Source organism: Eublepharis macularius, chromosome 5 (genome assembly GCF_028583425.1).
Source record: "Eublepharis macularius isolate TG4126 chromosome 5, MPM_Emac_v1.0, whole genome shotgun sequence".
Taxonomy (NCBI): Eukaryota; Metazoa; Chordata; class Lepidosauria; order Squamata; family Eublepharidae; genus Eublepharis; species Eublepharis macularius.
The window spans coordinates 43924862-43951655 of record NC_072794.1 but is presented as its reverse complement, the minus strand read 5'-3'; the positions used below and the strand labels follow the sequence as shown (position 1 = coordinate 43951655).

The window sequence follows — 26794 nt, the reverse complement described above, 5'->3', positions numbered from 1 at the left end:
GAAATGAGTAGAGGGAGAATAGACAAGGGGTTGGAAAACTGTTGGAAGTCAACAAAAGGGAGGGGGTTAGAATTGGAAAATTTAAGGGAATGATTGTAATAAATTCTATATGTGTCTAATCCAATAAAAATTTTTATAAAAAAAAAAAAAGAGGGCTGGAAGAAGCATTAAAAATGCTGCCGGGAAACTTGCACTGAATCTGATAGAGTATGCTGTTGAGCCCATTGGAATACCTATGAAACAATAGTAATAGTGGCCCCACATCATGCTTTTTAGGCATACTTCTCAATTTTTGGAACTGTGTGCAAAAGCCTTGGATCATCAACAAAAGTCCTAAGGAAACTCTAACCAGTGGTGAGGTTTTTAATCTAACACCCCACTTTCTGATATTTCCAAATTGGTAACTCCACAATCATGAGGAACTCCTGAAATACGGTCCTAAAGTATGTAATAAGCCTTTATCTCATTTCGCTTAAACCAGATGCCCTGGCTGGGACATAAATGTGGTCCATTCCTCAGGTGCTTATATGACATAAATAATAAATAGTGAGCATCTAATTTACTCTTGTTTTCCTGTGTCTGTGGTCTTCTGTCTATAGATTCGTCCCAAATATCTGTGTTTGCATGTCTTCAGTAATAAAATCTGTAGATCAGACTGGAGAGAATTCCTCAATGAACTTACCATGAGCCTGTCAGTGTGAAGCACTCTACCATATAATCCTGGTGGGGTGGGGAAAGGCAGGGAGGGGCTCCAAATATTTTCTAACATGCACCTTCACAGACATACATCCAGTAGGGAATCTATAGGCTGTCCTTGGAACAGTCTGACAAATACTAATTTTAAATATTAAAATCACCAAGTAGTGGCAGCAGTTAATTACTGGGGTTGGTTTCTTTGGAGTCTGTGTGGGCTGGGTTTGTATTGAACACATTACTGTGATCAGTGAAACACATGATTCCCTCACTTTGGGAATCATAACATCTACGATCAGTGAAATCTTATTCTAGCTAACAGTATATTTTAGATATTTATGCCCTGATTTCTTCCAAGATCCCACAGCTGCTTACGACATTGTTCTCCCCTTCTCAATTTTATCCTCACAATGACAACCTTGTGAGATAGGTTAGGCTGAGAATGAATGATTATCCCAAGGCTACCCACTGAATTTCCGTGACAGTGTAGGAATTCTAACCTGGGTAGGAATTCTAACCAGTCTGACATTATATTACTACAGTCTAGAGAACAACAAGGACTGATAAGGTGGGGGAGACAACTTGGAAATCCTACTCAAATCTTTTCTCTCCCCCGCTCCAATATTTAGGAGGCTTGAACAAGGTAATTTTTGTTTCAATGCCCCCATTTTCCTTTAACTGGCTCCTAGTTTCTCTCCATATTCCATAACTCCTGGAATATATTCAGTCCCCACTAGACCAGTTTCTGGGGTAGGGGTTTTGCTGACCTGGGGGAATCTTCCCATACCTTGTCTGTGGGTGGCTTGGTTTTGCTGCTCTCATGGTAGGGTCAGCTATTTTAAAAATATACCATACCGCATAGTGATTCCATGATCTCTACAAAACACTGTAAGTTGTATTATTAGGTGCAGTTGTTTGGTGTTATGGACTTTGAATATGAGTCAGCATAGAAAAATGTAGCTTGCATTTTAGCAAGACTTTATAAAATATCTATAATTTAACTTTTGTAAATATGTAGAGTACTTTTTTCCATAATTGATCTCTTATCTTATAGTTGTGGAGAATGTTTACAAAAATCGTGAACCAGTCCCACACATGAAAGCTATTTATCTCATCACACCTACGGTAAAGGTTAGTTTTCTAAAGTAAATAATGCTCTAGGTTGTCTAGTTTATCTTCATGTATTTTTGTTTCTTGAGTAGAAGTTTATATAATAAAAAAATAAACATCTCATATGGTAAATTCTTGCTTGGGTTATTGATCCAACCCACAGAACTTGGTTAGATCCACCCCTTCCACAAAGCAGAAGGGTACTTCTGCTCAAAAAAAAAGGATCAGTAGGTACTACATTTCATACTGAAGATCTTCTGACTTTCAGTAGCTAATTTTTGACAAGTACAGGAGAACTGCAGTGGGAACAGAGAGGTGGGAAATAGTGAGATCCAATTCATTATGCTTTGTTTACTTTCCCCAACTCAACTGCCTTTCAGAGCAGTAAGTGGCAATGCAGAAAAGCTCAAGAGAGAACTGAACTAATCTGCAATCAAACTTATTTTGAGGGATGTATTCAGAACTCAAGAGGCCTCTTCCTTGTCTTTGGTTTTTTTAAAAATACGCTTTTTGTTTTTCCTTTTGTTGTGCAAAGAATTTGTCTATATGCCAAAGGCTGTGTCCACTTATTCACCTTTGTGTTGTCTAAGACCTGGGTCACACGGGCAATGGACTGAAGAGGCAGTGAAGTGATAGAATGCTTAAATGGTAGTATGGGCTTGCTGCTTCAGATTGTGGGTGGAGGAACACACTTTAGTATACTCAATTGTGTTAAAAGTTCCTTGCCAGATAGCAAGCCAGCACAGGAAGCAAAGAGGGGATATAATTTATCTCCTTGATATGCTGGGTTTCTGTTTAGGGTTTTTTAATATAAGGGAGCATTCAAGGCTGGAATCCACTACCTCTATTCTCAAGCGGTGAAACCATCTCAGATCTATCATCTCATGATCACCTCATTAGTAATCCAGGTCTCAGGTGCTGTAAATATGTTCAGACTAGCAACAGAGCCTGTTTTTTTTTTAAAGGGCCTAAAAAGTGGAGTGCAGAAGTGCTAGCCTTACTGCCAAGGCAGAGGGACAGGCTGGCTTTCTTGGACTTCCTGCTGCAGCGGTGGCGCCCTCCAGAGGGACGGGCTGGCTCGCCTGGCTGTCCTTCCACGGCAGTGCCCTCTGGAGGCCATATTGGCGACGACTCAGATTTTATCCTGGTGCTCCTGCGCAGGCACACCAGGATTAAAAGTGCATCGTTGCCAATATGGCTTGCCTTTTATATAGATTTTAGACTCATTTTGACTATCTATCAACTAGTCGCTGCTAGAGTGATATTGTTTAGAAATAGGTGAATATTTTTAAATGATTTCACAGTGTCTTGAAAAGGGTAAAGCCTGTTCTAAGAACAAGCAAAATAGCGGTTGGTACTGATATTTGTAACTAACTACAAAATACTGTGTTAATTTTCAGTCTGTAGAAGGGCTTATAAATGACTTTGCAAGTAAATCATCCAGCAAGTACAAAGCTGCCTATGTTTACTTCACAGACTGTAAGTATTGATTGATGCAAATAAATGTAATCCTGATTTCTTTCTCTTTTTTGTGGCTAGGATATTGAACTATCTTGTGATACTGGAAGGTATTCACTGGGAATTCAGTGTTCTTACATGGGCTTGGGTAGATTCTGATACAAGGAACTTTTCAGCTGCTTATTGACTATTTTATGAATGTGAACAGATTATTAGAACTTCACCTGACTGTGACACTCTTCAGTGTAATGCTTATGCCTGGCTTGAAATTACTTGAACAAGTCTTGGGCACTCCCCTGCCTCCTCACACGCTCTGGTTCCCTCCCTCCCTGCATTATTCCAAGTTGTAGTTGGTTTTTATATTTGAACTGAGCAAAAAAAGTGTGCACAAAACAGAGTTTACCTGCAATCTGGATTTGGAAGCTACTGTCTGATTGAGGTTTTCATGTTTGGCTTGCACCATGTCTCCAGATTTGGATTTAATAGTAAACTTGAATTTGCTGCACATCACGCTAGCAGAAGAACTTGGAGCATTTGAGAGGGGAGAAGGAATGGAGTGCACGAGTCCAAGACTTGCTCAAGTAATACCAAACTGGCTCAGTGAGTTGGCCGATATGGATGTAACATGGGTTCCGTCTTGAAAAGAACTGGAACATCATAAGCAAGCCAAGAACAGATTGGCAAAGGGAGCTGATGCACAGTTTATTCTCAACTTTGCTTTGTTTCATCCTGGATTCATTTTAAAATGTATGAACCGATATGGCTGCACAGAGACCTCAGGACCACTCACAACATAAATGTAATGAAAATGTAGTTCCAAAGGGCTAACCATGCTAATCTGTTGCAGCAAAAATAAATAGGAGTCTTGTGGCGTTTTGAAGACTAACATTTTATTCCAGCATAAGCTTTTGTGGACTAGAGGCCACTGCTTCAGATGTATCAAGGTCAAATTATGATAAAAACAGAATCCCTAAATCCATGCCAACATAGACATAACCTTTCACCTGTTAAAACAGACTGAAAAGCAGCACACTACTTATAGTGCTGCCACGACACATTCTAGAATAGAAAGGTTTTTATGATTTTCTTAAAAGTGAAAATATTAACTGATTTAGGGAGAATTCTGCAGCAATAGCATGAACATTGAAAAGACACAGATTCTCATATCCATCAAACTGACCAGATGGGTTCAAAGTCAAGTTCTTTTTTATAATGAGATAGTCATGAAGCGCTAGCTTGAAAATGGTTGGTAAATTGTTTTAATTCTGATTGCCAAGTTTTGCTTCAGTGTTTAAGAAAAAAACTTGCCCCTTTAGGCAGTGTTGTATGCAACTCAGAATAAGTGTGGGAGGAAAGTCAAGGGACTGGCCCCAAAGTTCTATGAGCACAACTCCATTTATAGAAGGAACTTTCCTATCTTCCTTTTTCTACTGCAACCCACCAGTGTCCTGAAACACTGTCCCTGTGGCCCAGGGGACTCATCATATATCTAGGACGGTGCAATGATGAAGTCAGTACATGAAGGCAGTAATTGACAAAAATAGCCTCCCTTTCTCTTCCACCACTGGAAGTGCTTTTCTGCCTGTGGAAAATGAGGTTTGGATTGAACCCTGGCCTTTTCTTCGTTGAACTTCCTAGTTGCATTTTTAACATGATGGGTAAGGCTTCATATACTACTTCATGCATTAATTTTAACACCTTTTAATTTGTTTTTCTCTTAGTTTGTGATGACAAACTTTTCAATAAGATGAAGTCATCTTGTTCAAAGGCTATAAGACGGTGCAAAGAAATAAACATAAACTTTCTCCCCTATGAATCACAGGTAATAGTGAGAAATAGGTGTTCTCTGAGGAGTTTCTACCTAAAGTTTTGAACCCTAAACCTGGTTCTTATTAAAGTGTGTGTGTGTGTGTGTGTGTGTGTGTGTGTGTGTGTGAGAGAGAGAGAGATGGAATAGGTAGTTGTTCTTCCCCACACCCTGTGTGTACATCTGACAAGTGTCAGTTTCATTTTGCGAGGAAGTCTTCAGGCTTGTGTCTTGTTTGTTTCATCTTGGCCACAAGAGGTGTGTCTGTTCCTTGTCTTGAAACTTAACCTTTTTCAACTCTATAAATGCTTCCTTGCATACCGAATTCTCTTTCGGTGCACACAACATCCATCTTAAGTCTACCTCTCCCATTCATTATGTATGTACATGACATGTACATGACATTTGAATATGTGGGATTATCCTAATGCATTAGACGAATGGTCTGAATTGATCATCTAGGTAACCCCATTGCCTAGTTCCATTGTGGTGCATTCCTGTTTTTAATAGCTTTCCCACCATTGAGGCCATTTTCATGAAGAAAAGCAAAAGGCCTCATCCTTTGTGAAAGAGCATGTTTGTGTAGCCTCACTTTTATAAAGCACTATTAAAATTCAGTCTGAAAAGGAAATTCCTGTTTGGAATTTGCCAGAATAGTTTTGATAGGAGGTGGAAGTTATTTTAACTGCAGGAAGCTGTGAATTTCCGTCAATAGTTTTCTTCATTAGTAAATGGGAAGAGGTGAGTGCATTTTTTAAAGGTCATACTAACATACATGTTTCTAAATAATATATTCTTTATAGAGGTTTCCTTGCCTCTTAAATATGTTATATACAATTAGATCAACAAATTCTAAAGCTTAAAGGATGGGAGAGGTGAGGGTTTTTTTTAGGTAGCATTGGGTCATGTCAGATTAGATAGTCCTGTTGCATGTATTTTGGTAAACCATAGTTATCAAGTTACGTTCTGCCTAAATGACTCTGACATATTAGTTCCAAACGCAGTCTAATGAAATTGTTTCTTGACTATGCTTGACTTAGGTGTTTACTCTTGATGTCCCAAATGCGTTCTATCACTGTTACAGTCCCAACACAGAGAAGACAAATGATGCTGTACTGGAGCAAATAGCTGAACAGATTGTTACCTTGTGTGCTACTCTAGAGGAAAATCCAGGTGTAAGGTACAAAAGGTAGGTCAGAACATTTATTTTAAGCTATTGCAGGCACTATGAGTGTTATGGTAACTGCCTAGTAAGAGAGAGTTCTGTGCTCTGAGCATTTAAGCATTTACTTTGTTGTCCATTGAGAAGTGGAAGGAGCCAGTGTGTGGTAGGGAAAAGTTTTTGTGCTTATCTTATGTATTGAAGGAACTACCTTGGTACAAATTCCAAAAGGAGCTGACCGCCAAATAAACACATGGCTAGGACTGTCTTATTCACAAGAGAGTATCCTAGTCTAATATTGTCTCAAATTTTAACTCTGTCTGAGAAGAGGGGTCGGGGAAAAATGAGCAAAATTAGTTAAAATGGCTGAAGAATAGAAAGGTTCATCCTGTCAATTCCATATTAAAAAATGACTGCACAAAATACTGGAATGATGGTGACTGGTAACTTTGCTGCCCCTCAGATGATTAAACCGTTAGAGTTTGCAAAGGGCAAATAACCCATACTAGCTCACGAACACATACTTCAGAGGTTGCTAAATAGTCTAACAGTTCAGCAAAATATGCATTTTTCCTTTTTCAGTAAGCCTTTGGACAATGCTAGCAAACTAGCACAGCTAGTTGAAAAAAAGCTTGAAAACTTCTATAAAATTGATGAACGCAGCCAAATAAAGGTAAAGTTCTGTTTTTTCCCAGGAGTGTAGGGGGGGGACAGGGGGACACAGGGGGACAGGGGGAACCGTATGGAATAGAGGGGACCCTATGGAATACTTCCCAGTTTCACAGTTTGACTGTTTTTGTGGATAACATCATCGGGAAGGATAAATATCATCATTATAGAAGTTCTTACAAAGAACTTTGGAATATACTCTTTGAAAATGAAGTACTGATTCACTGTTGTTACAAAGGGATAGAATTGCAAAACATTAAAAAAGAGAAGCAAGCTGATGCTGGATAGGAAACCTATTCTAGCAAAATCATGAAAGGCCCAACGTAATATGGTAAAATATGGTTGTGACTGAGGGGTGGGGGTACTAATGACATCTGACTGATACTCCTTCATTGGGATTTCATTATAGGAGCCCACAAGGTTCCTTGCTGAAGGAAAGGAATGCCAGGCTCCATTGCCCTGAGGAAATTTTTACTGGAGCTTTTATAATCTGGAATTATTCTGCTGGAATGTTTTCTATCTTGCACCAATTTTTGTAGTTTCAGTTTCCTAGTACTTTTCTTTTTAAAAAAGAGTGTGCCCCCTAAATATTTTGGCAGCAAATTTATATTTAGTGGGCTATTTAGTACTGCATTTTTCTGTTCTATATACACATACGTGTTTTTTGATCTTCAGGGCAAAACCCACTCCCAGCTGTTAATAATCGACCGTGGATTTGATCCTGTATCAACTGTGCTTCATGAACTCACTTTTCAGGCAATGGCTTATGACCTACTACCAATTGAAAATGATACATACAAGCAAGTATAACTTTCTGTAGACTTCTTATACTTACCAGAAGTTGGTAAAATTGTACAGTAACTTCAGAGTGAACTATTAATGGTACATTTTGTTATCTAATAATCTTATTTTTACTTTACCTTTCCACTGACTGTAATGGAAATTAATTCCTAGTGGGCATGATTTTAGAATGCAATCTAAATTTCTCTCTGCTTTCAAAAGTATTTTCAGGATTCAGGCATGTTGCATGTCATAATAACATCTTCTGTTTAAGTGCTCTGTACAGAAAACCCCCTTACATATACCTTTACACAGTAAGGAACTGGTTTAAACATATATGGAATACATATTTGTGGTACCTTCTGTGCTGGTTACAATAGCATTTCTTGCCATTGTTGTTTCTCTTCTGATCAGGAAATGTCCATAAATTATGAATGCTTAGAAGCTCAACATCATTAATTCAGAGCTGCCCATAAATGTTACTATACAGGGTTTGGCCCTGTCTTGTATAATACCCACAGTTGCCTGTCATATTTTTTCTGTTTAAAATATGTTGCATATATAACTCTTCCTCTCTTACTTGGCTTCGTGTCTACAGAGAAGTAACAATATCTTGTGCTCCTTATTCCATGCTTGAAGGGCCAGTCTTGTCACAACAGACCGGCTATCAGAATTTAAACTGAGCTTGGAATATACATATCCTAAAATAAAGAGATCAGCCAGAGTGGTTTTTCTTGAGTTTTTAACAACAGTCGGAATACAAAGTTTATATCTTATGCTTCTAGTACAATGGCCAACTTCTGAACACCACCATATTTTTGCTGTTAAAAAGCACCCAGCATGTGGACTAGGATGGATCCATTCTCTGTAGAGGATTTTTTTTCATTTAAATGGTTACAGGGTGCAGATCTGGCTGGAGATTTTGTGTCTATGGCATACATAGAAATAGCAGTTAATCAAGACTTGGTTATAGAAGCTAACATAAAAATATGAAGGCCCCTGGTTTGGGGTTTATGAAAAAAGTTCTTTTCTATACTTGAAAATGAGGAGTTACCCATTTATTGCTGCATTTCTCCACTTACATGCAAACTATGATTTTGCCATTCAGATATATATAGGCAGTCCTCAAGATCCATTTTCAAGAGCTAAGGGTCTTCTTTCGACTTCTGTAAATCACACAGAAATATCCACAGCGAAATCTAAGTAGTCTAGGGATAAGAGGAGTAACCAGTATATTTAAGAGCAAGTTTAAAGGCACCTCACCGTAATAGCTCCTAAATCAGTAGTTGCAAACTTTTTAAATAAACTAACTTTACATTTTCCCCTCATATTTTGACTGCTTGCTGGTTGAATCAGTTTATGTGAGTTTCTCTACTTATCAGCAGTGTTTTGTGACATAGCCTCTAGGATGCTCTATAGTATTTCTTTTTTTCATAGGCGTCTGTTTAATAATTGGAAGTATATAATGCTTAGCATGCTTTATAGATATATGTAAAAAAATTAATCACTATATCAGAGTCTGTTCTGTGATTGCATGTAAAGTAAGTGTTTTGATTGTTTTCCAGTGTTAAACCTCAAAGTCATTTAGGGTTTTTTTTATCCCAAAGTGGTTCTGTTAACTGGAGAAGGAACTAAATGTAATGGTCAACTGACAATTGTTAGGATAAATACTTCTGCACCTCAATTGATGCTGTTTTCATGCATGATGCTATTACTAAACATAATGACTTTTAGCATATCCTGTGCATATTTACTTGAAAGTATGTCTCATTGACTTTAGAAGGACTTGTTTCCTAGTAAAAATGTGTTTAGCATTGTGTATGGAAGCTTTTGTTTCTCAAATAACGTAACTGTGGCTTCTGCATAATATTGTACATCAGATGTATAATACATATTCACAATTAGTCTAGGAAATGCATTCTGCAGGTTCAGCTACATATATAGTACAGTAACCTCCTTTCCCCCCAATGTGCAGGTATAAAACCGATGGTGCAAGTGGAAAAGAAAGGGAAGCTATTCTAGAGGAAGATGATGACCTCTGGGTGAAAATCCGACATAAGCATATTGCAGATGTTTTGGAGTACGTGTGACTTAATATCCTTTCCCTGTAATACATATTGTATAACTGCTAAACAGACTTCTAAATATGTCAAGTACTAACAAGTACTTGACATATTATGTCCATGGTACAAAACCATCAAAAAAAGATCACATTAGAGCACGTTATTTGACTGAAATTATAACTTATATAAGTACAGGGTAGCATTTACAGCATTACGCTTCTAGTCTATGCCAACTGAGATGCTGCTTGGACGATTTTTAAAAAAAATCCATCAATCAGCATATGTGTATCTGTGGAACCTCAACTGAGGATTTATCACACTATGTTTTAAACTGTTCCTTATACCAGGAACCAAGGAGAAAATTTCTTGCCAATATTTTATCTGGTCTCAATCTTCTGTCTGATTTTGATAAATTAAATTTCATACTCTCGGATATAGATCCTTTTATTTCCAGTAGGATGGCATTCTGTGCCCTGGCTGCCAGGAAAATAAGAGTGAATGTGGCAGCTAGGAAAGTAAACAACTGATACGGATTGTTGCCTTTTAGTCAGTTAGAAACCATTTGATTTTAAAGTTGTTTATATTTTAGGTAAAATGCATTTTACTGTAATTATATTTGTATGCATGTTTTATTATGAAAGGTTTTGGATTGTGAAGGGCTATGGCCATATACAATAAATTCTCATTATTGTTGTCCTTACTAACAATCAGTGCTGCCCAGTAAATATGGTAAAATTCAAGGATTGAGTCTGGAAGATCTATATCAAAATTTTTATTCAGCTACAAGCACAATGAAGTGTCTTAGAACCACTCCAGTTTTGATTCCCCCTTCCTTGCTGAGTATTTTATTACTATATATTGTCGAAAGCTTTCACGGCCGGAGAACGATGGTTGTTGTGGATTTTCCGGGCTGTATAGCCATGGTCTTGGCATTGTAGTTCCTGACGTTTCGCCAGCAGCTGTGGCTGGCATCTTCAGAGGTGTAGCACCAAAAGACAGAGATCTCTCAGTGTCACAGAGATCTCTCACTGTGACACTGAGAGATCTCTGTCTTTTGGTGCTACATCTCTGAAGATGCCAGCCACAGCTCCTGGCGAAACGTCAGGAACTACAATGCCAAGACCACAGCTATACAGCCTGGAAAATCCACAACAACCATATTTTATTACTGTTGCTTGGATGTATTTCAGTTGTAGCCTAAAAATGCAGACAAGGACTTTGGAGGGGTCTGGCCAGCTATGTGCACTCTAAATCTTTTCCTGTTCTTGGTTGGTACTAGCTGAGAAAAATTGGTCATGGTCATTTGACTTGACAATAAAGTCTTCTTTTGGTGAGATGTATGGGGGAGTCCTGCGCCCTTTTGAACATATGAAGCTGCTTTATACCGAGTCAGACCATTGGTCCATCTAGGCCAGTATTGTCTACTCTGACTGGCAGCTGCTCTCTTTAGAAGGTATGTTCCTTGCAAAGGGAGATCTGTGTGTGCTTTGAAGCTGCTGACCTGCAGCCTGGAAAAATTATTGCCTATTTCAGTTCCCCCTGTGTACAATGGGAATAAAATATTTGTACTGCCACTGCTTAGTTGCAATATCTATAAATATTTAAAATAATAGAATCATAGAACATCATAGATTTCTATGGACAGCATAGTGTTACCCTGAAACCTTGTAATGCAGAGTCCCGAGAAGATGCTGGTATAGCAGAACAATTACATTTTACTCACACTGTGAGGCCCTTTAAGGAAATAAAATCAAAAGGAATGCTGACTCATAATTAAGAAACTGTGTAAACCCTCTGAAAGCTTGTTGCATGACTCCAGGATAAGTCTCCAGTCCATACCTATGTAAACAGGATAACCATCATAGACATCTCCCTGCCTTACCAGAACACAAGATAGGAGGTTCACTTAGACGTTGCAGTTAGCAAAGACAGAACCACCCTATCATAAATCACAGGGCCTCCTGGGGAAGCACCTCTTTTCAAAAAATGCATGGCCAGAAAGTGCGCAAATCTAGGAGCTTTTAGATTAGCAGTTTAGGTTCTACTCAAAAGCATCCCCCATCACCACGCAGTTATCTTTGGGCAGATTTAGGCACTGTATGATCCACTCCCCTCCTCCTGTTTATTTCTCTCTGCTTCTCTTCCCCTTCCTCCCACAGGGAAACTCTCTATACTTCCCCTTGCCGTGCCTCTACCCATACTGTCTCAGCTAGTTTTACTACCACCTTCCATTTTTTAGTTTAGACCTCTTGCTGAAGCTCCCCCCATTGAGTCATTTCAGTCAAAAGTCCCATGGTCTTTAACTCTCAATTCAACACAGTGCATATCCTTTCTGATCCCTTGAATTAGTATTCCAGTTTTAAGCATTTCTATCTTCTCTGTGTTCTCCCCAGAACACTGTACATGTAACCACACACATGGATAGGCTCTAGTGGTTGTCTGCCGGTGGCATACTTGTAGACAAAGAATCTCCATCCATTTGGGGGAAGTCAATGAAGTGATCTTTTCCCCCTTTAACCATTTGCCTTTCTTCAGTGACACTCTATACAGACTTGCAGTCCTAAATCCAGGGTTCTTGTTGCTCTTGTTTCCGTGATCTGACTCTCCTCCTTCTGTTTACCCCAATCTTGTGGCGATGCCCTTGTTCCCTGAGTAAATGGTTGTTTGTGTTTTTAGTTTTCTTGTCAGTCTGCTCAACTTTTATTTCTGTCCATGAGCTCTAGCTAGCTAGATATATATATATGGGGGGATTTTATCTGGCCAGGATCCACCTAGAATTTCTGTGGGCACAAGGGAGGGGTGCCTTTCACTGATTTCCCCCTTCCTATGGAGACCTCCAATTCTCCCAGCTGTTCCTGGAGATCTCCTATTCCCCACGACCAGCATTTTGGATGATGTTTTGAGGTGCAGCAGGAGGGAAGAACCAGTGAAAATTGCCCATTCTCCTTGTGTGCTTGAGAATTCTAGGTGGTATCTTCAAACCTCTTTCTAAAACAATATACTTAGTAAAGTACTACTTTGTAGTAGACAACACTGACAGCTTTGGTATTTAGTCTCATTTGAATTCTGAAATATTCAGTCTTTTCCTTCTCTGCTTACAGGGAAATACCAAAACTCATGAAAGAAGTTTCTTCAAAAAGGAAGGCAACAGAAGGGAAAGTAAGCAATTTAAATACTGACTTTAAGGAGCGTTAAATGTTCTTTTAAGAAGTTGTCAACTTAGTATCACTTCCCCTAGTTAGCTAATGTCCTGCTTAGTTGGTATATAATTAGGCTACAGTCCTGTGCAAGCTTACTGGAAAATAAGTGCCATTGAACATAGTAGGACCTGTTCAGTGTATTTCTATCCCACCCGTCCTGCAAGGAGATTCAGGTGACATACATGGCTCTCCCTTCCTCCACTTTATCCTCAGAACAACCCTATGAGTTTGCATAAGCTTAGAGAGAGTGACTGGCCCAAGTTTGCCCAGGAAGCTTCATGGCAAGTGAAGATTTGAACCCAGATCTCCCTGGTTCTAGTCCAGCACTTTTAACCACTACACCACACAAATAACTTCTGATTAAACAGGTGTAGTGATGTTGAACTGTTAGACTTGTTGAATCACTTGGCTGTAGTATTTTCCAGCTTCCCAAAATACCAAAAATTGGAAGACATGTTGAATGAAATAATTGGAACTGAACTTCTAAAATTATTTTCCAGCTATCTTTAAATAATCTGGCTCAGCTTATGAAAAAGATGCCCTATTTTCGTAAACAGATTACTAAGGTAAGCAAAATTAGATGGGACCTATTCAGTATATTTTGGGATATCAACCGTTTATAGTATGTGGATCTTTAAGAGTTTGATTCTATGGATAGCTTTGCTGGAATAGAAGCAAGATGTGGAGCAAAAATTTTCACGGGACTTGAATGATATGTTGGTGCTTCAGTGTACCAAAATTTAGCTTATTTATTTATTTAAAGCATTTATTAGTTGCCTTTCCTTCAGAGGTGGCTTACAAAGTAAAATATAAATGTAAATATATCAAAGAATAACTGGAATGGAGTTAAAACACAGGAACAGAGTTAATACACAGGTAAGCAACATCCTGAATTGAATAGATGCCGTATCAAAGAATAACTGGAATGGAGTTAAAACACAGGTAAGCAACATCCTGAATTGAATAGATGCTGTGTCAAGTTCTGTGGGGCAAAGAATGTAAGTATAGCTATGCTATGCATCAGGTACACCTAGTCAGCCTTCTTTCCTCAATAGTGACACCAGATGCCTTGTAACTTCAAGCTCAAAAACATGGCATAAAGGTTGTTAAAGCCCATGGGAGGTCTGTGGGTTCATGCAGGTGTCTTAAGAGCCCAAACTCCACACTCCCCCTCCTTTCAGTTAGCTGTCCTTCAGTTCTGCCACCACCAAACTGATTTTCAGACTTTCCGTTCACCAACAGTTTCCCGGGTGAGTCTCTGAGCACGTGCAGAGTACTGAGTGTGAACAAATGTCTAGGCACATGGTGAGGAACTTTGACACAGTCTGCTTTCTTAAACAGAGAACGATCTTTATTATACTACAGAGTACAGAAACACAGGGAAAGTAATAGCTTTGCAACAGACTTTGTGTTATGCTAAGGAAAAGAATATAAAAACATTCTGTTAGGTTGTTTGTGAGTTACAGATGTTATCTCACATCACCTTCATTGAGATGGGTGCAGATCTTCTCCAGGGTATTATCAATTGAGGCAAAACGCCCCTCGATTCCTCCATGTCCCGATGGGACACAGCTTGCACACACCCGCACACACACAACACACTGTACACAGAACAAAGGATGTTCAGAGTTTTTTTTAAACTCTTCTTTCCATTTGGGCAGATTTCTCAACTCCCAAGCCTGAGTTTGGAATTGCATCCCTCAGGGGCCTCTAGGCAAGCATCCCTCCAATGGTGTGGGGTATGCAAGTTGCATGTAGCCTCTGGCTTTATTGCCTCACATGGGTTACACAAATAGTCATACTTCTGGCACACTTTGACAATTAAGCAAATGGTTAGACGCACATCTTTGCTTACTTAGCTAGTTGAGAGCTCCCCCCATCTTGGGAAAGCGTCTTCCTTAAGATTTGATTTCCTGGGTTGCAGTTAAAGATCTCTTTGTATCTTTTAATCACAACAAACTATTTACAAGTAATATAGTTTTGCTTCTGTTTTTCAGCAAGTGGTCCATCTTAACATAGCTGAAGATTGCATGAATAAGTTCAAGAGTAATATTGAGAAGCTGTGCAAAGTTGAACAGGTATGTGACTCACGTGTGCAAACAGTGTTATTTGGCCTAAGTGAATATTTGTGGAATTATGTCAGAGACGCAATTGGCCATTTTCCTCAGGTGAGCAGACACACGCAGCAGCAACACCTCTTGGACTTCGTTAAAAAAAAAAAGTGGTTGTCTTTCCAGCTCAGAGATATCAGTGCAAAGCTGTCACTAATAGGGAAACGTAATGTGTGTAACTGCATTAACACTTGCTTCCAGAATACTCATTCGGCTGTAACGGCTTGCTTTTCAAGACTAAAACAGCTTTCACACACATGAATTAGGCACTTTCAATACATTTTTGCAATAATTTCAGAATAGATTTTACCATTTTGCCGAGTAAAATCCAGTTGCAAAGAGGAATTGAAAGTACATTCTTCAGTGTGTGTGAAAGCAGCCCTAGTTGCAGTCATGGCCTCTTTTGCACTCTGGCCTTACTCCTGACTTTTTTGGAATTGAAAGCTTATTTTTTTTGGCCCTGTATTGCTTGTTGCACTATGCACCTCCGCCTCAGCCCCACCATGGCACCTCGCTCTGAGCCAGCCTTTTCTGCTCCATTTCCTCAGCCTGCCTCATCGCTGCCATCTGTCCTCTTCTTGCAGCCTCTGACAGACAGATGACACCACTGTGGCTGCTGCTGTTGCTCAAGTCGCCCTTTTCTTCCAGCTGAGTCTAGAATTGACAGCCAGAGGAATTAAAAAAAAAAAAAGGAGATGTGATTGTTAAAGAAAATCCTGGTGTCTTGGGTTGCAATAGTAATGCATGTCGCTTTGTTATTGGCTGGGAGAAATCATGGGGAAATGTTTTGTTCAAGAAAATATTTTTTTCTTACACCACATTGGGGATAGAGGAGGGAAAAGAAGAGAGAAAAAATAGGAGTAAAGGAGCGGGGGACAAAAAGACCAATCATTGTGTGGCAGGCGGGACAAAAAAAGGGCAAATGAAAACGTGCACTGGAGTCAAAGCCAGCATTAAATTGCATTGGGGAGGAGAGTCATGGCATCACAACACCCACAAAAGTTAGACAAAGCCAGGGGTACAATTGGGCCAAGTGCCAAAGACATCAAATGCTGTGCAGGCATGCGGAAGACATCCAGCTCTAGAAAAGGTCAAACAGGGTAGGTAGCCATGTGGAAATGGTCCGTGTCTTTTTGCTTTCTTTGTCCCATTGCTGTTCTGTCATTTCTGCCTTATCAGGCACTAAAAAACCCCCACCAGAGAACAGATCAGTTGATGCCTCAGTGTTCTTTTGGGGAACATGATAGATGACTGAGCAGGGGTAAAAAAAAGGGGAGAAGCAGAGAAGGGAGAAAGTAGTTACACAGAAGAATTTTAGTTTATTTCCAACATTGTGAACTTAATTCTTTTAAGATCTTTGCAAAATAGGTAACAGTTGCATCTGTGAGATTCTCCACTCGTTTCTAATAATGAAGCTTTTTACATCCTGCCTTTAATAACCATGTAACAGAGAATGGCTAAATGGGTGGTAGTCTGTGGGACTGTTAACCTGACATTAGCAATCTTAATGTTAGATGGAAGGTAAAGGGGATAGTTCATCTGAAAAGACAAGTACGGTATGAATTGCCCCTAAAATTTGCCACCTACAAAGCATAGATCAGCAGCAACACTGGAGTGACACTCAGATAATTGTTTTGCCATGATTTGAGATAACATCTCTTGTTTTTGTAATTTAGGATTTGGCTCTTGGAACAGACGCAGAGGGACAGAAAGTGAAAGACTCAATGCGAGTCCTCCTTCCAGTATTGCTCAATAAAAATCATGATAGCTATGATAAAATAAGAGCCATTCTCCTCTATATCTTCAGCACAAATGGTAAGATTTTAATCTGATATGTACTGTACACAGGAGCTTCAATACATAGTTTAGCTATGTAGTTTATACTGAATGTTTGTACTAGATAAATGTAAATGTCATTGTATGTAGAAACTGAAGCACAAGAATGGAATCACCTCAGAGCCAAAGTGAAGGAAGGGGACAAACACCACATCAGAGAATCATATCCACCCCCCCCCCCAAACCAAACTGAAGCAAGGGACACTTGCAGCTTATCCCAACATAAGCAATCTGAAGCAAGGGAATGCTTTGAGCTTGTGATTGGGTACTGCTCGGTTTTGTTCTGTGGTGTTTCCCCACTGGCTGAACCCAGCATCTGGCTGCTGTGAAAGACACTGATACTTTTGGGCTAAGTTGCATGAGTTTGCATGAAAAATGCCACCTTCTGCCCCCCTAGATAGCACCCAGATATTTTTCCCCATAGGGAATAATGGAGATTGGGTGGGGGTATCTTCTTTGGGGGCCCATAAAATTGGCCTCCAGGGTCCAATCTTCATGAAACTTGGGGGATCCTTAGAGGACAGGCAGAAGTAGGGTCCCTCCAAATTTGGTGAAGTTTGCTCCAGCTCATCAGATATTTCCCAGAGTGATTTTCCCATAGAAAACAATGGCCAAATTTTTCAGAAATACCCAAATTAGAGAATCAATTCAGAATATGGGGGATTCTGCATTTTTTCTCAGATTTGGTAAAAAAAAAAATTCAGATTTACCAAAAAAAATTGTGCACACTCTTAATAATAAATAAAAGACATTGAAAGAAAAAAATATAAGGACAATACAGATCAGTATGGGTAGCCATGTTGGTCTATCTGTAGCAGTAGAAAGAAGTGGTGACTCACGAAAGCTCATATCCTACCACAAATGTTGTTAGTCTTATAGGTGCTAAAGGACCATACAGTATTTAAAAAAGCAAAAACTAAGCAAACGTAAAAATGGATAATAATAATGTTCCTTCTCATAAAACACACTACAGTGAGTTTGAGGAATTTACCACTTAAACAGACACAGCTTTGGCCTGAATTTTCTTAGCTGCCAATGCATAAAAAGAAACCATGTGAATTACATGAGGGCCTGTGTAAGTTATTTTCTCAGAATCTGAGCTCTGGTTTAAGAGGGCTAAAAATACCTCTGAGAAATCTACTTTTAGAATAGAGGGGCAGTCCAAAATATAATGTGGGAAATCCTCAGATTCTAGAATTTCACAGATATATATGCCCTGGACTGCTGTGGTGGATAGGGAGAATAAGGTAAAGGTTTGCTTGGTGTCATGCAGAACTACTCATAATGGTACAGCTTTGATGGAGCTCATGCTTCCCCAACATGGTGCCCTCCAAGGGTTCTTAGAAAGTGGGGGGAGGGGAGAATGGGGCATTTGCCCAGGGAGGCTTCTGATTGGCCATTGGCGATGTGATTGCCTGTGCAGATTTTTAAAAACATTGCTTTGGCAGCAGCTGCCAGTACAGCACAAGGATCTTCAGAGTTTGACAATGTGTTCATTTTAAAAGGCATCCTTTTAAACAGTTTTTGCCTGTTTAATGTTAAAGTTGTGCTGTTAGAGTTATCCATAGCTTCACTCCCAATATTTTGTGAATGGCTTCAGTTCCTGAGACAACCATTCTGTGGTTGCACCCACTACCCTGTGTCCGAATTCCAAAGGGTTCCACAGGCTCAAAACAGTTTGGGAACCCTGACATAGGTCAATACTTATGTAAACATTTTGTTTGAATTTCACTCTTTGGATGTATTGGTAAATTACTCATTCAGAATATCATTTTCTTTAATGTGGAAAAAGGAACTACGCAAGAAAACTTGGACAAGCTAATCCAGAATGTGCAGATAGAAAATGACAGTGACATGATAAAAAATTGGAAGTACCTTGGTGTCCCTATCGTCACTACAGTAAGAAAATATGGCATCTATTCTGTCAGCTCTGTGTTTTAAGGATAATTATGCTGCTTGTTTTTCTCCCACTTGTCCATTGCTCCTCCTTGGTAAAATTCTTGTTAAAATAATCTGAAGCTCAGTAGATCGCTTGTATTCTGTGGAGCATTTCTGTGGAGAGAAAAATTTCTGCCTGCAGAGGACAACTATCTAGTCTCCTTTCTCTTGCCACAGTCCAAAACTCTCCCCCCACCCCCATGCTATTCCTCCCAGGATTTACCCTTCACTGGTGGGTCCAAGCTGATGTCAAGAATGAATCCATAATACGCCATATAAAATGGCCAGTTAAAATACATGAACCCTGCGCATAACAAGTTCTTGATAAAACTATTTTTTTATGCTTCCTTTTTGTTGTGGAAATGAAAATATGTTCTTTATGCCACAGAAAGCCTTCTCCCGCGATTAAGTCTTTGGGCATTATTATTTTTATTATTAATAATATCATCATCTTATGAAATATGTCCAATACAAGCATTAAAAACTATGTGCATTTTTTAGAAAGTTGAATTTGAATCTGCATTGCTAATAGAATTCTTAAATAGACAAAAGGAGTTGAATGTGAAAATGAAACTTAGAATATATTGACATAGTTAATATGGTTTGCTGTTACAAGAACAAGCGTGGGCTCATAAATGTTGCACTTGCGCATGGCTCAGTAATTAACAGCTTGCAAAAACCGTAGTTATATCCAAACTACAACCCTAGCTAAGATTCCAAGCTAAGATTAAACTACATTTTGGAATCCTGGTTTAGAGGGAAGAGAATACACCAAAGGCTGTGGTTTCGGCATAAAAACAAAAGTATGCTTTCCCTAAAAGCATAAAATAATTCTGAGCTATTGCAAGAGGAGGTAACACACAAGCTCAGGGTTCCTGATCGCCCATTGTTTTTCATGTGTGAGCTTATCTCTTAAGCTCCAGGCTCTGATACCTGGTTTAGATTTGTACTCAGCAAACCAGACAGTCTCAACAGGGCCTTCAGTGTATGATACCTTTTAATAGCCTTCAGTATGCTTATGGACTCATGTATGCACATGAGATTTTCATAGACATTTATTCTTTTTCTGTAGTAATAAGATTTTAGTTCTTTTTTAAATGACACATTTTTACATTTTTTTTAGTCTGCATCCCAACAGCGCCGACCATCAAGGAAAGATCGTTCTTCAGAAGAAACATTTCAGCTTTCTAGATGGACTCCGGTTGTTAAGGACATTATGGAGGTAAAATTTCTAAAGAAATTTGCTCTTAGTCTTAAGTAGAATATTTTAGGCCTTCATAACCTGTATTTAGAAACATTAATATTATGAGCTCCTCTTCGTATCACAGGAATTTTACTCCCACACATCTTGTTTTCTGGAGTGTGTGTGAGTATAATACACTATCGGGAGCAGCTTACATGCTTCCCCTTTGCTCCCATCACCATTCATAAAAGGCAATGTAATGACCAAAGCATGTGCCAATAGATGTTTGAAAAGTAGTTGTAAAATAGTTTTTTTATTAACAGTAATTTTTTTTAAAAAGAGTTCTATTGTGTTTTGAAAATGTTTATACTCCTCATTGGAGTTCAAGTAGCAATTTTCCTACAAGGCTCACAGAATCTAGAGGAAAAGTGTAAATTATTACATCCATTCATTGAAAAACAAGTACTTGGGATGGAGTGAGACTTATTTTTACTAATATTAAGTTGTTTACAAGCCCACTTCCATCATTGCCCCCTTGGTTCATTCAACAGGAAAACAGTGGTTTGGGGTGATGGAATAATTAATAGTGACTATATACAGTGATTATCCTAAGAATGTTAGGAGCTGTAATTCAGCTTTCTTGCCTGCTTGCTATTAGTGGGAAATATGAGGGCCTTAAATAACTGCCATAAGTCCCTTTAATGGAAATGATTGGTTTGTCTTCCAGGATGCTATAGAAAATAAACTAGACTCAAAAGAGTGGCCTTATTGTTCTCAGTGCCCTGCACCCTGGAATGGTACTGGAGCAGTGAGGTAAGTTCTCTTAGTCTCTTTTTCTCTTCTGATAGTATTCCTAGCAGTAGGCTTATTTCTGCCACATAAGTATGAACTACTTGCAGAGTAGTGTTTGAAATGGTCTGTTTTGCAGTGCTCGACATAAGCCCAAAACTAATTACTCGGAAGATCGGAAGAGTGGCTCAAAGCTTATTGTGTTTGTCATTGGAGGCATTACATATTCGGAAATGCGCTCTGCATATGAAGTTTCTCAAGCCTTCAAGTCTTGTGAAGTTATTATTGGTAAGTCTGACTTTAAACGGGGGAAAGTGCATACAGGATTGCAGCATAAAGCTGTATTTTTCTGAAGTTTCTCTTCTTGCTTAGGTGTATTGCCTTTACTTTACTTCACTTTCTCAACTTAACATCTGTCCTCACTACAACTACTTGGTTAATTTATTTTATCAGGGCTACGGTAAGCAGAAGTCCTAATTTCTGGATTGGTCTTCCTGGTTCTTTTTTCTTGGATCTTAAAAACTATTATCTTACAGTGGATCCCAAGCACAGTAATACTCTGTTAAGCCCATTGAAGTCAATGGACTTACAAGGGACTTAGGACAAGACTGTTAGTCAGTGAACGAAAACCTTTATGGCAACTGTTTCAAATTGCTTAATATTTAATCCACATAAATTTAAGAAAGCATGATACTGAAATAATAGTCTTTTCACATTTTTATCCCACTCTACGGGTCTCAGGGCAGTGTATAAAATTTTCCCTTTCTCTGCTTTATTGGTGATTGACCCAGTCTTGCTTAGGCAGATTCATGGCTGAGCGGGGAATAGAATCCTGAGTCTACCCTGTTCTGCTATACCTCAGTCATATATTTGAGCCACATTATTAATTAAAATTAATGTACCATCTCCAGTAAACAAGGCATTATCGTTGAATTCTCTTGTACCTCATTTCTCAGTTACATCCATTCAAATTTTGCAATCAAGCCATCCCCTGTGCTACTTTTAGACAGTTTTTGGTTGTACATGCAAATAACATGTAACAGAACACAGTTTGGGGTTTTTTTTAAAAAAAGGGATCTTTAAGGGATGTTATTTGGAATAGAAAAATGGTGGGTATGCCAGCTGCTTCTCCACAACCTCACGATTACTCTTCCTTTAAAACAGAACAAGATCTTTAAAAAGGAAAAATGTGGCTCATTTCTGTCTGTTTACATGTAATGTGTAGTTAAGCGAATTAATAATACAATAACTATATAGAATTGGTGAAGTTAATGGGATCCAAGAAGAGAATGAACCAATTATTTTGAGAATTTTTTCTTGTTGTTCTGTTTCTTCAAGCTTCAAATTAATTCAAAATTCCCATTAACAAAGACATGATATATAGACAAAGGGAACTAGTCTATGCTTCTGGCATCTGATGTTTCATTTCCTGATTTTAAAAGGGGCTAATGTTGTAGAGCAGACCCGTGAAATATAAAAGTGCAAATGGACCCACAAGGACTTGTGGTATGGCATCTCATTTCCCCCTCCCACACTTTCTTCTTTCCCTTCCTTGAAAGCCCCCGTAGCCTCTCCTTTTCCTGCTTCCTTCTCTCCTTCCCGTTCACCAGCCAGCGTACCTTTATTTACCCCTTACATCTTCAGCTTTCCCTCCTTGTCTCTCCTTGGCTGCCTCTGTCTGGGAACTCTGTGGCCCAGTTGTGTGGTGCCAGACTCAGTTATGCAGTTGTGTGGTGCCAGACTCAGTTGCAGTAGAGAACCTATGAGAACCTGCGGGAAGCATCTCATTTTCTCCTGTATCCCCTTTCCCACACTATTTCTTCTTTTCCTCTCCTGGCAGTTCTGATATCATTACCTTTCCTTGCTTCCTATTTTCCTGACCCACCAACCTACATTATTTATTCATTTATACACCACCATTTTCCACAATGGGGATCCAAAGCAGATGACATCATTCTTCTCTCTTACATTTTATTCTCACATACTCTCCTACATTTTATTTTCCTATGCCCTAGATTAGGCTGAGGGTGTGTGACTGGTTTGTTACCCAGTGAGCTTCCGTGACAGAGTGGGGATTCAAACCTGGGTCTCCCACATACTAGTCTGAAACTCTAACCAATACATCACATTGACTTTTGTAGTGTGGCTGCTGTTGAGCTTGGTGGTCCCCTGGTGGTTACTGCCAGGCTTGGCCCCTGTGGCTCTTCCCTCAAACGCCCAAATATCCCTGGAAAGGGTCATGCTGCTTCCCCCACCTTTTATGACAAAAGCTAAGTCTGGAAGGCTAGCAGTACTATTATAATTGCCTAGCAATGACCATTTGAGAGCATTTGTTTCTCAAACTACAGGCACTTCTATTATTTATTTGCATAGTCTGCTTTTCTCGCTGAGACTCAAGGTTGATTACATAGTGCAAGTCAATATGATCAGTGGCTGGGATATTCAGTAAATGTATATAATATATATATATATATAAGCATATATTTATATATAAATCGAATTATATTCAATAAACAATACAATAGGGTATGGATTGCAGAAATTTGAAAGCAGGCAGAAATGCGAATAGACATGAAACAATGCTAAAGAGTGCATAAGCAATTTGACTTATTAAATGTCACAAACTATCCAGTAGGCGCAGTACAGACAGTATGCAGTAGTATGATCTACAGTTCCTATTCCTTTACCAAAGCATCTCTCAGAAACATTTCTTACAGCATAGCCATATTACCTTTGTAAAAAGCCCTCCTGAATAGTTCAGCTTGCATAGTTGAAGAGTGGGGTGTTTTCTGACATCTTCTGGCAGGCCATTCCATCAGGTGGGGCCTATCACAGGGAATGCATGTGTACAGGCAGATGTTAATTTTGCCCATTAAAAGGGTAGTAACTGCAGAAGACCCTGTTCAGATGAGCAAAGCTGCCGTGGAGGAGCATAGGGAGACTAGTGGTCCCTTAGATATGCCCATCCTTTTTTTTTTTCTGTTTCAGATTTTTTGCAAACCTGGGGCTTTTTCAGGTTTGTAAAAGATCTGTCTCCGTCTGTTCATGGCTCCAGCCTCTGGATTTAAGTATCCACAGATTTAGCCATGTTAAGAATTAGATATATTGATAAGCATTTCTGTTTTTGTGTCCTCAGCATCTGGTACTTCAAGGTTGCTTCTAACCATTGAGGTCCTGTGTTGATATTACTAGCTAGAGTCCAAGTGAAATGTTTGATTTTTTTTTTTAATCACCATTTGACCTCTGTGCTGCTGTGGGGTGAATCCTGCAGTCTGCTTGTGCAAGGACAAGGGGTCTTTCCTGCTATCTCCAACTAAGCAGTTCTATCAAATCCTGGGAAGGTAGATTGCCACAGTCAGAAGATCTGCGCTAACAGCCATGTACATCTAGGAACTGCATTGAGGAGGGGGGAAGAGGGTGAAATTGCCCCTCCTCCCTCTTCTGTCAGCATAGTATAGAAGGGGCAGGAGGTGATTTTACCCCCTTCCCCCTCCTCATTGTGGCCTCCAGAACAAATTCTAAACAAACAATCCTCTCACAGATGGGGAGAGCATTTAGTTAGTTCCTTTGAACAAGGAGACGCAGAAGTAGAAAGGTCGGTTTCAAGCAGTTTCAAAGGAAAGGAGAATCTACACTGTCTCTTTACATTTCAGTAAGATAATATTGGTTATTGTCTTCTCAAGATTACATTTTGTTTTGCCAGGTTCCACCCATATTGTGACACCTAGAAGATTACTGGATGACATAAAAGCACTTACTGTGACAAAATCAAAGGATACAGTCTACTTTAAGGATGAATAGGGAGTTCATAATGTTAAAAAATCAGTTATGTTTAACTTAATGATATTATGAGCACAATCCAATCATGTTCCCACTGATTGCAATGGAAGTAACTTTAAGCATGTTCTTAATTTTCTTTTTGATTTCAGTGGGAGTCAGAAGTGCTTAACTTGATGTGGATTGGGCCCTATGTACATATTTTATGAATTAGCTCTCAGTGCTGTGTTTGGGGCTCCTAAGGTCCCAGTGTAATGAGATATCTTTTTATAATTTAAAACCTGCTGCTTTGTTTTGGAGGGTGGGGGGTTGGAAGGTCATGAATAAGAATGAAGAATTAATGTACTTAGTTATAGATGGCATTTCACTGTGAAATGTTTGACGTAGAGTGTGTTCACCACTGCATTATGCTATGCCAGGGATTGGAAAACTTTTGTATATATATATACTAATGACTTTTCGGTAATAATGTAAACTTTCTACACTAGAAACATGTCTATTTCTAAAGATACTATAGCAAAAAGGGCCATTAACTGAAAATATTAAGAGAAGCTGTAAATAGAAATGTATATTACAATTTCACAAGTGCAATGTATCAAAACCCCATGTAACTTGTCAGAATTCACTGAAAGCAGCTTGAAGTAAGGTACAAAGTATAAGGTAAGATTGTCGTCTTGAGAAGTCTGAGATAAAATATTGGTGTGTGTGGCTTCGCATGGATCTCTATGTGGTATTTGGGTGATATTAATCATGGAAGTAATAAATGTTTTATCAATAAAGAACTTTTGAAGAATATGCTGTCTTAATTACTTGATTTGTTAGATAATTTTTGCCAGAGGATCATGACTTGGAAAATGCCCTGGATTGCAGGGAAAAGAGACTTGTCTTCCACTTGTCTTCTCTTCACTGGTCCCTCCAAAAATATATATATAAGCAGCAGCCTTTTGTACATCCTTCCAGATAAACCCAGTGCTAGCAGAAATGTTTATCTAATTTGGCCAGATCCCATTTTTGAAACTGTCTTTTATTTATTTTATTTAATTCAGTTTGTATTCTGCCCTTCCCACAGCCTGCAGGCTCAGGGCGGATCACATACATCTAAAACACACAATAATAATTTACATAAGATACAGTTAAAATCACTTAAAACAATAATACAATATTTAATTATTTAAAAAATCTATATAAGGCAGCACCAAAACAATCAATCGGTGTTACCTATCAATCAATAATTCACATTCAGCAGAATTGCCATTAGGCGGTGGATGGTTCTATACAGGGAGGCACTCAATGTCTTCTATTTGGCCAATGGGGGCCCGACTCAGCCCCGACCATATGCCTGGCGGAACAGCTCCGTCTTACAGGCCCAGCGGAAGGATAGCAGATCCTGCCGGGCCCTGGTCTCATTTGACAGAGTGTTCTGCCAGGCTGGAGCCAGGACCGAAAAGGCCCTGGCTCTGGTGGAGGCCAGGCGAGCCTCCCTGGGACCAGGGATCATTAGTAGTTGCTTATCTCCTGATCGGAGTGTCCTCTGGGGCACATATGGGGAGAGGCGGTCTCGCAGATATGCAGGTCACAGTCCGCATAGGGCTTTATAGGTAAGTACCAAGACCTTGAATCTGATTCGGGTAACCAGTGCAGCTGGCATAATACCGGTGTTATATGTGCACCACCAGACACTCTGGTGATGACACACGCCGCTGCATTTTGGATCAGTTGTAACCGCCAGATCAGACTCGGGGGAGGCCCTGCGTAGAGTGCGTTACAGTAGTCTAACCTAGAGGTGACCATTGCTTGGACCACTGTAGTTAAATCGCGGGTCAAAAGATAAGAGGCAAGCTGTCTGGTCTGCCAAAGATAGAAAAACAAGGACCTGGCAACTGCTGCAACCTGGGCCTCCATATTCAAGGAGGCATCCAGGACCACCCCCAGGCTCCTGACTCTCGAAGCTGGCGTAAGTGGTGCCCCATCGAGGGCCGGGTAGCTGGAGCCCTGAATCCACACACCTGTGACTCAAGTACAGGGCCTCCATCTTTGTGGGATTTAATTTCAGCCGACTGTCTCAACCATCCAGCCATGGCATTAAAAGCATGCTCCAGGACATCTGGGGCCAAGCCAGGTCAGACATCCATCATCAGGTATAACTGGGTGTCATCCGCATAGTGATGACACTCAAGTCCGAAACTTTGCACCAGCTGGGCGAGGGGATGCATGTAGG

At 39.5% G+C, this 26794-nt stretch overlaps 1 protein-coding gene across 2 annotated transcripts in view; it reads left to right on the top strand.

Moving 5' to 3' along the window:
* Positions 1-25371, top strand: part of STXBP3 (syntaxin binding protein 3) — a 41458-nt gene extending 16087 nt beyond the window's left edge. The window contains exons 4-19 of one of the 2 annotated variants that reach the window (XM_054980786.1): positions 1748-1818; positions 3204-3282; positions 4983-5083; positions 6109-6257; positions 6813-6903; positions 7575-7699; positions 9655-9759; positions 12844-12901; positions 13443-13508; positions 14940-15020; positions 16730-16868; positions 18682-18788; positions 19951-20049; positions 20738-20823; positions 20939-21087; positions 24503-25371. In XM_054980786.1, the coding sequence (XP_054836761.1) occupies positions 1748-1818; positions 3204-3282; positions 4983-5083; positions 6109-6257; positions 6813-6903; positions 7575-7699; positions 9655-9759; positions 12844-12901; positions 13443-13508; positions 14940-15020; positions 16730-16868; positions 18682-18788; positions 19951-20049; positions 20738-20823; positions 20939-21087; positions 24503-24600 (1604 nt within the window). In that variant the 3' untranslated portion in view covers positions 24601-25371. Of the gene's footprint in view, positions 1-1747; positions 1825-3203; positions 3283-4982; positions 5084-6108; positions 6258-6812; positions 6904-7574; positions 7700-9654; positions 9760-12843; positions 12902-13442; positions 13509-14939; positions 15021-16729; positions 16869-18681; positions 18789-19950; positions 20050-20737; positions 20824-20938; positions 21088-24502 lie in introns of both variants that reach the window. The other variant, XM_054980785.1, reaches the window with a different exon arrangement.
* The last annotated feature ends 1423 nt before the right edge of the window (positions 25372-26794 follow it).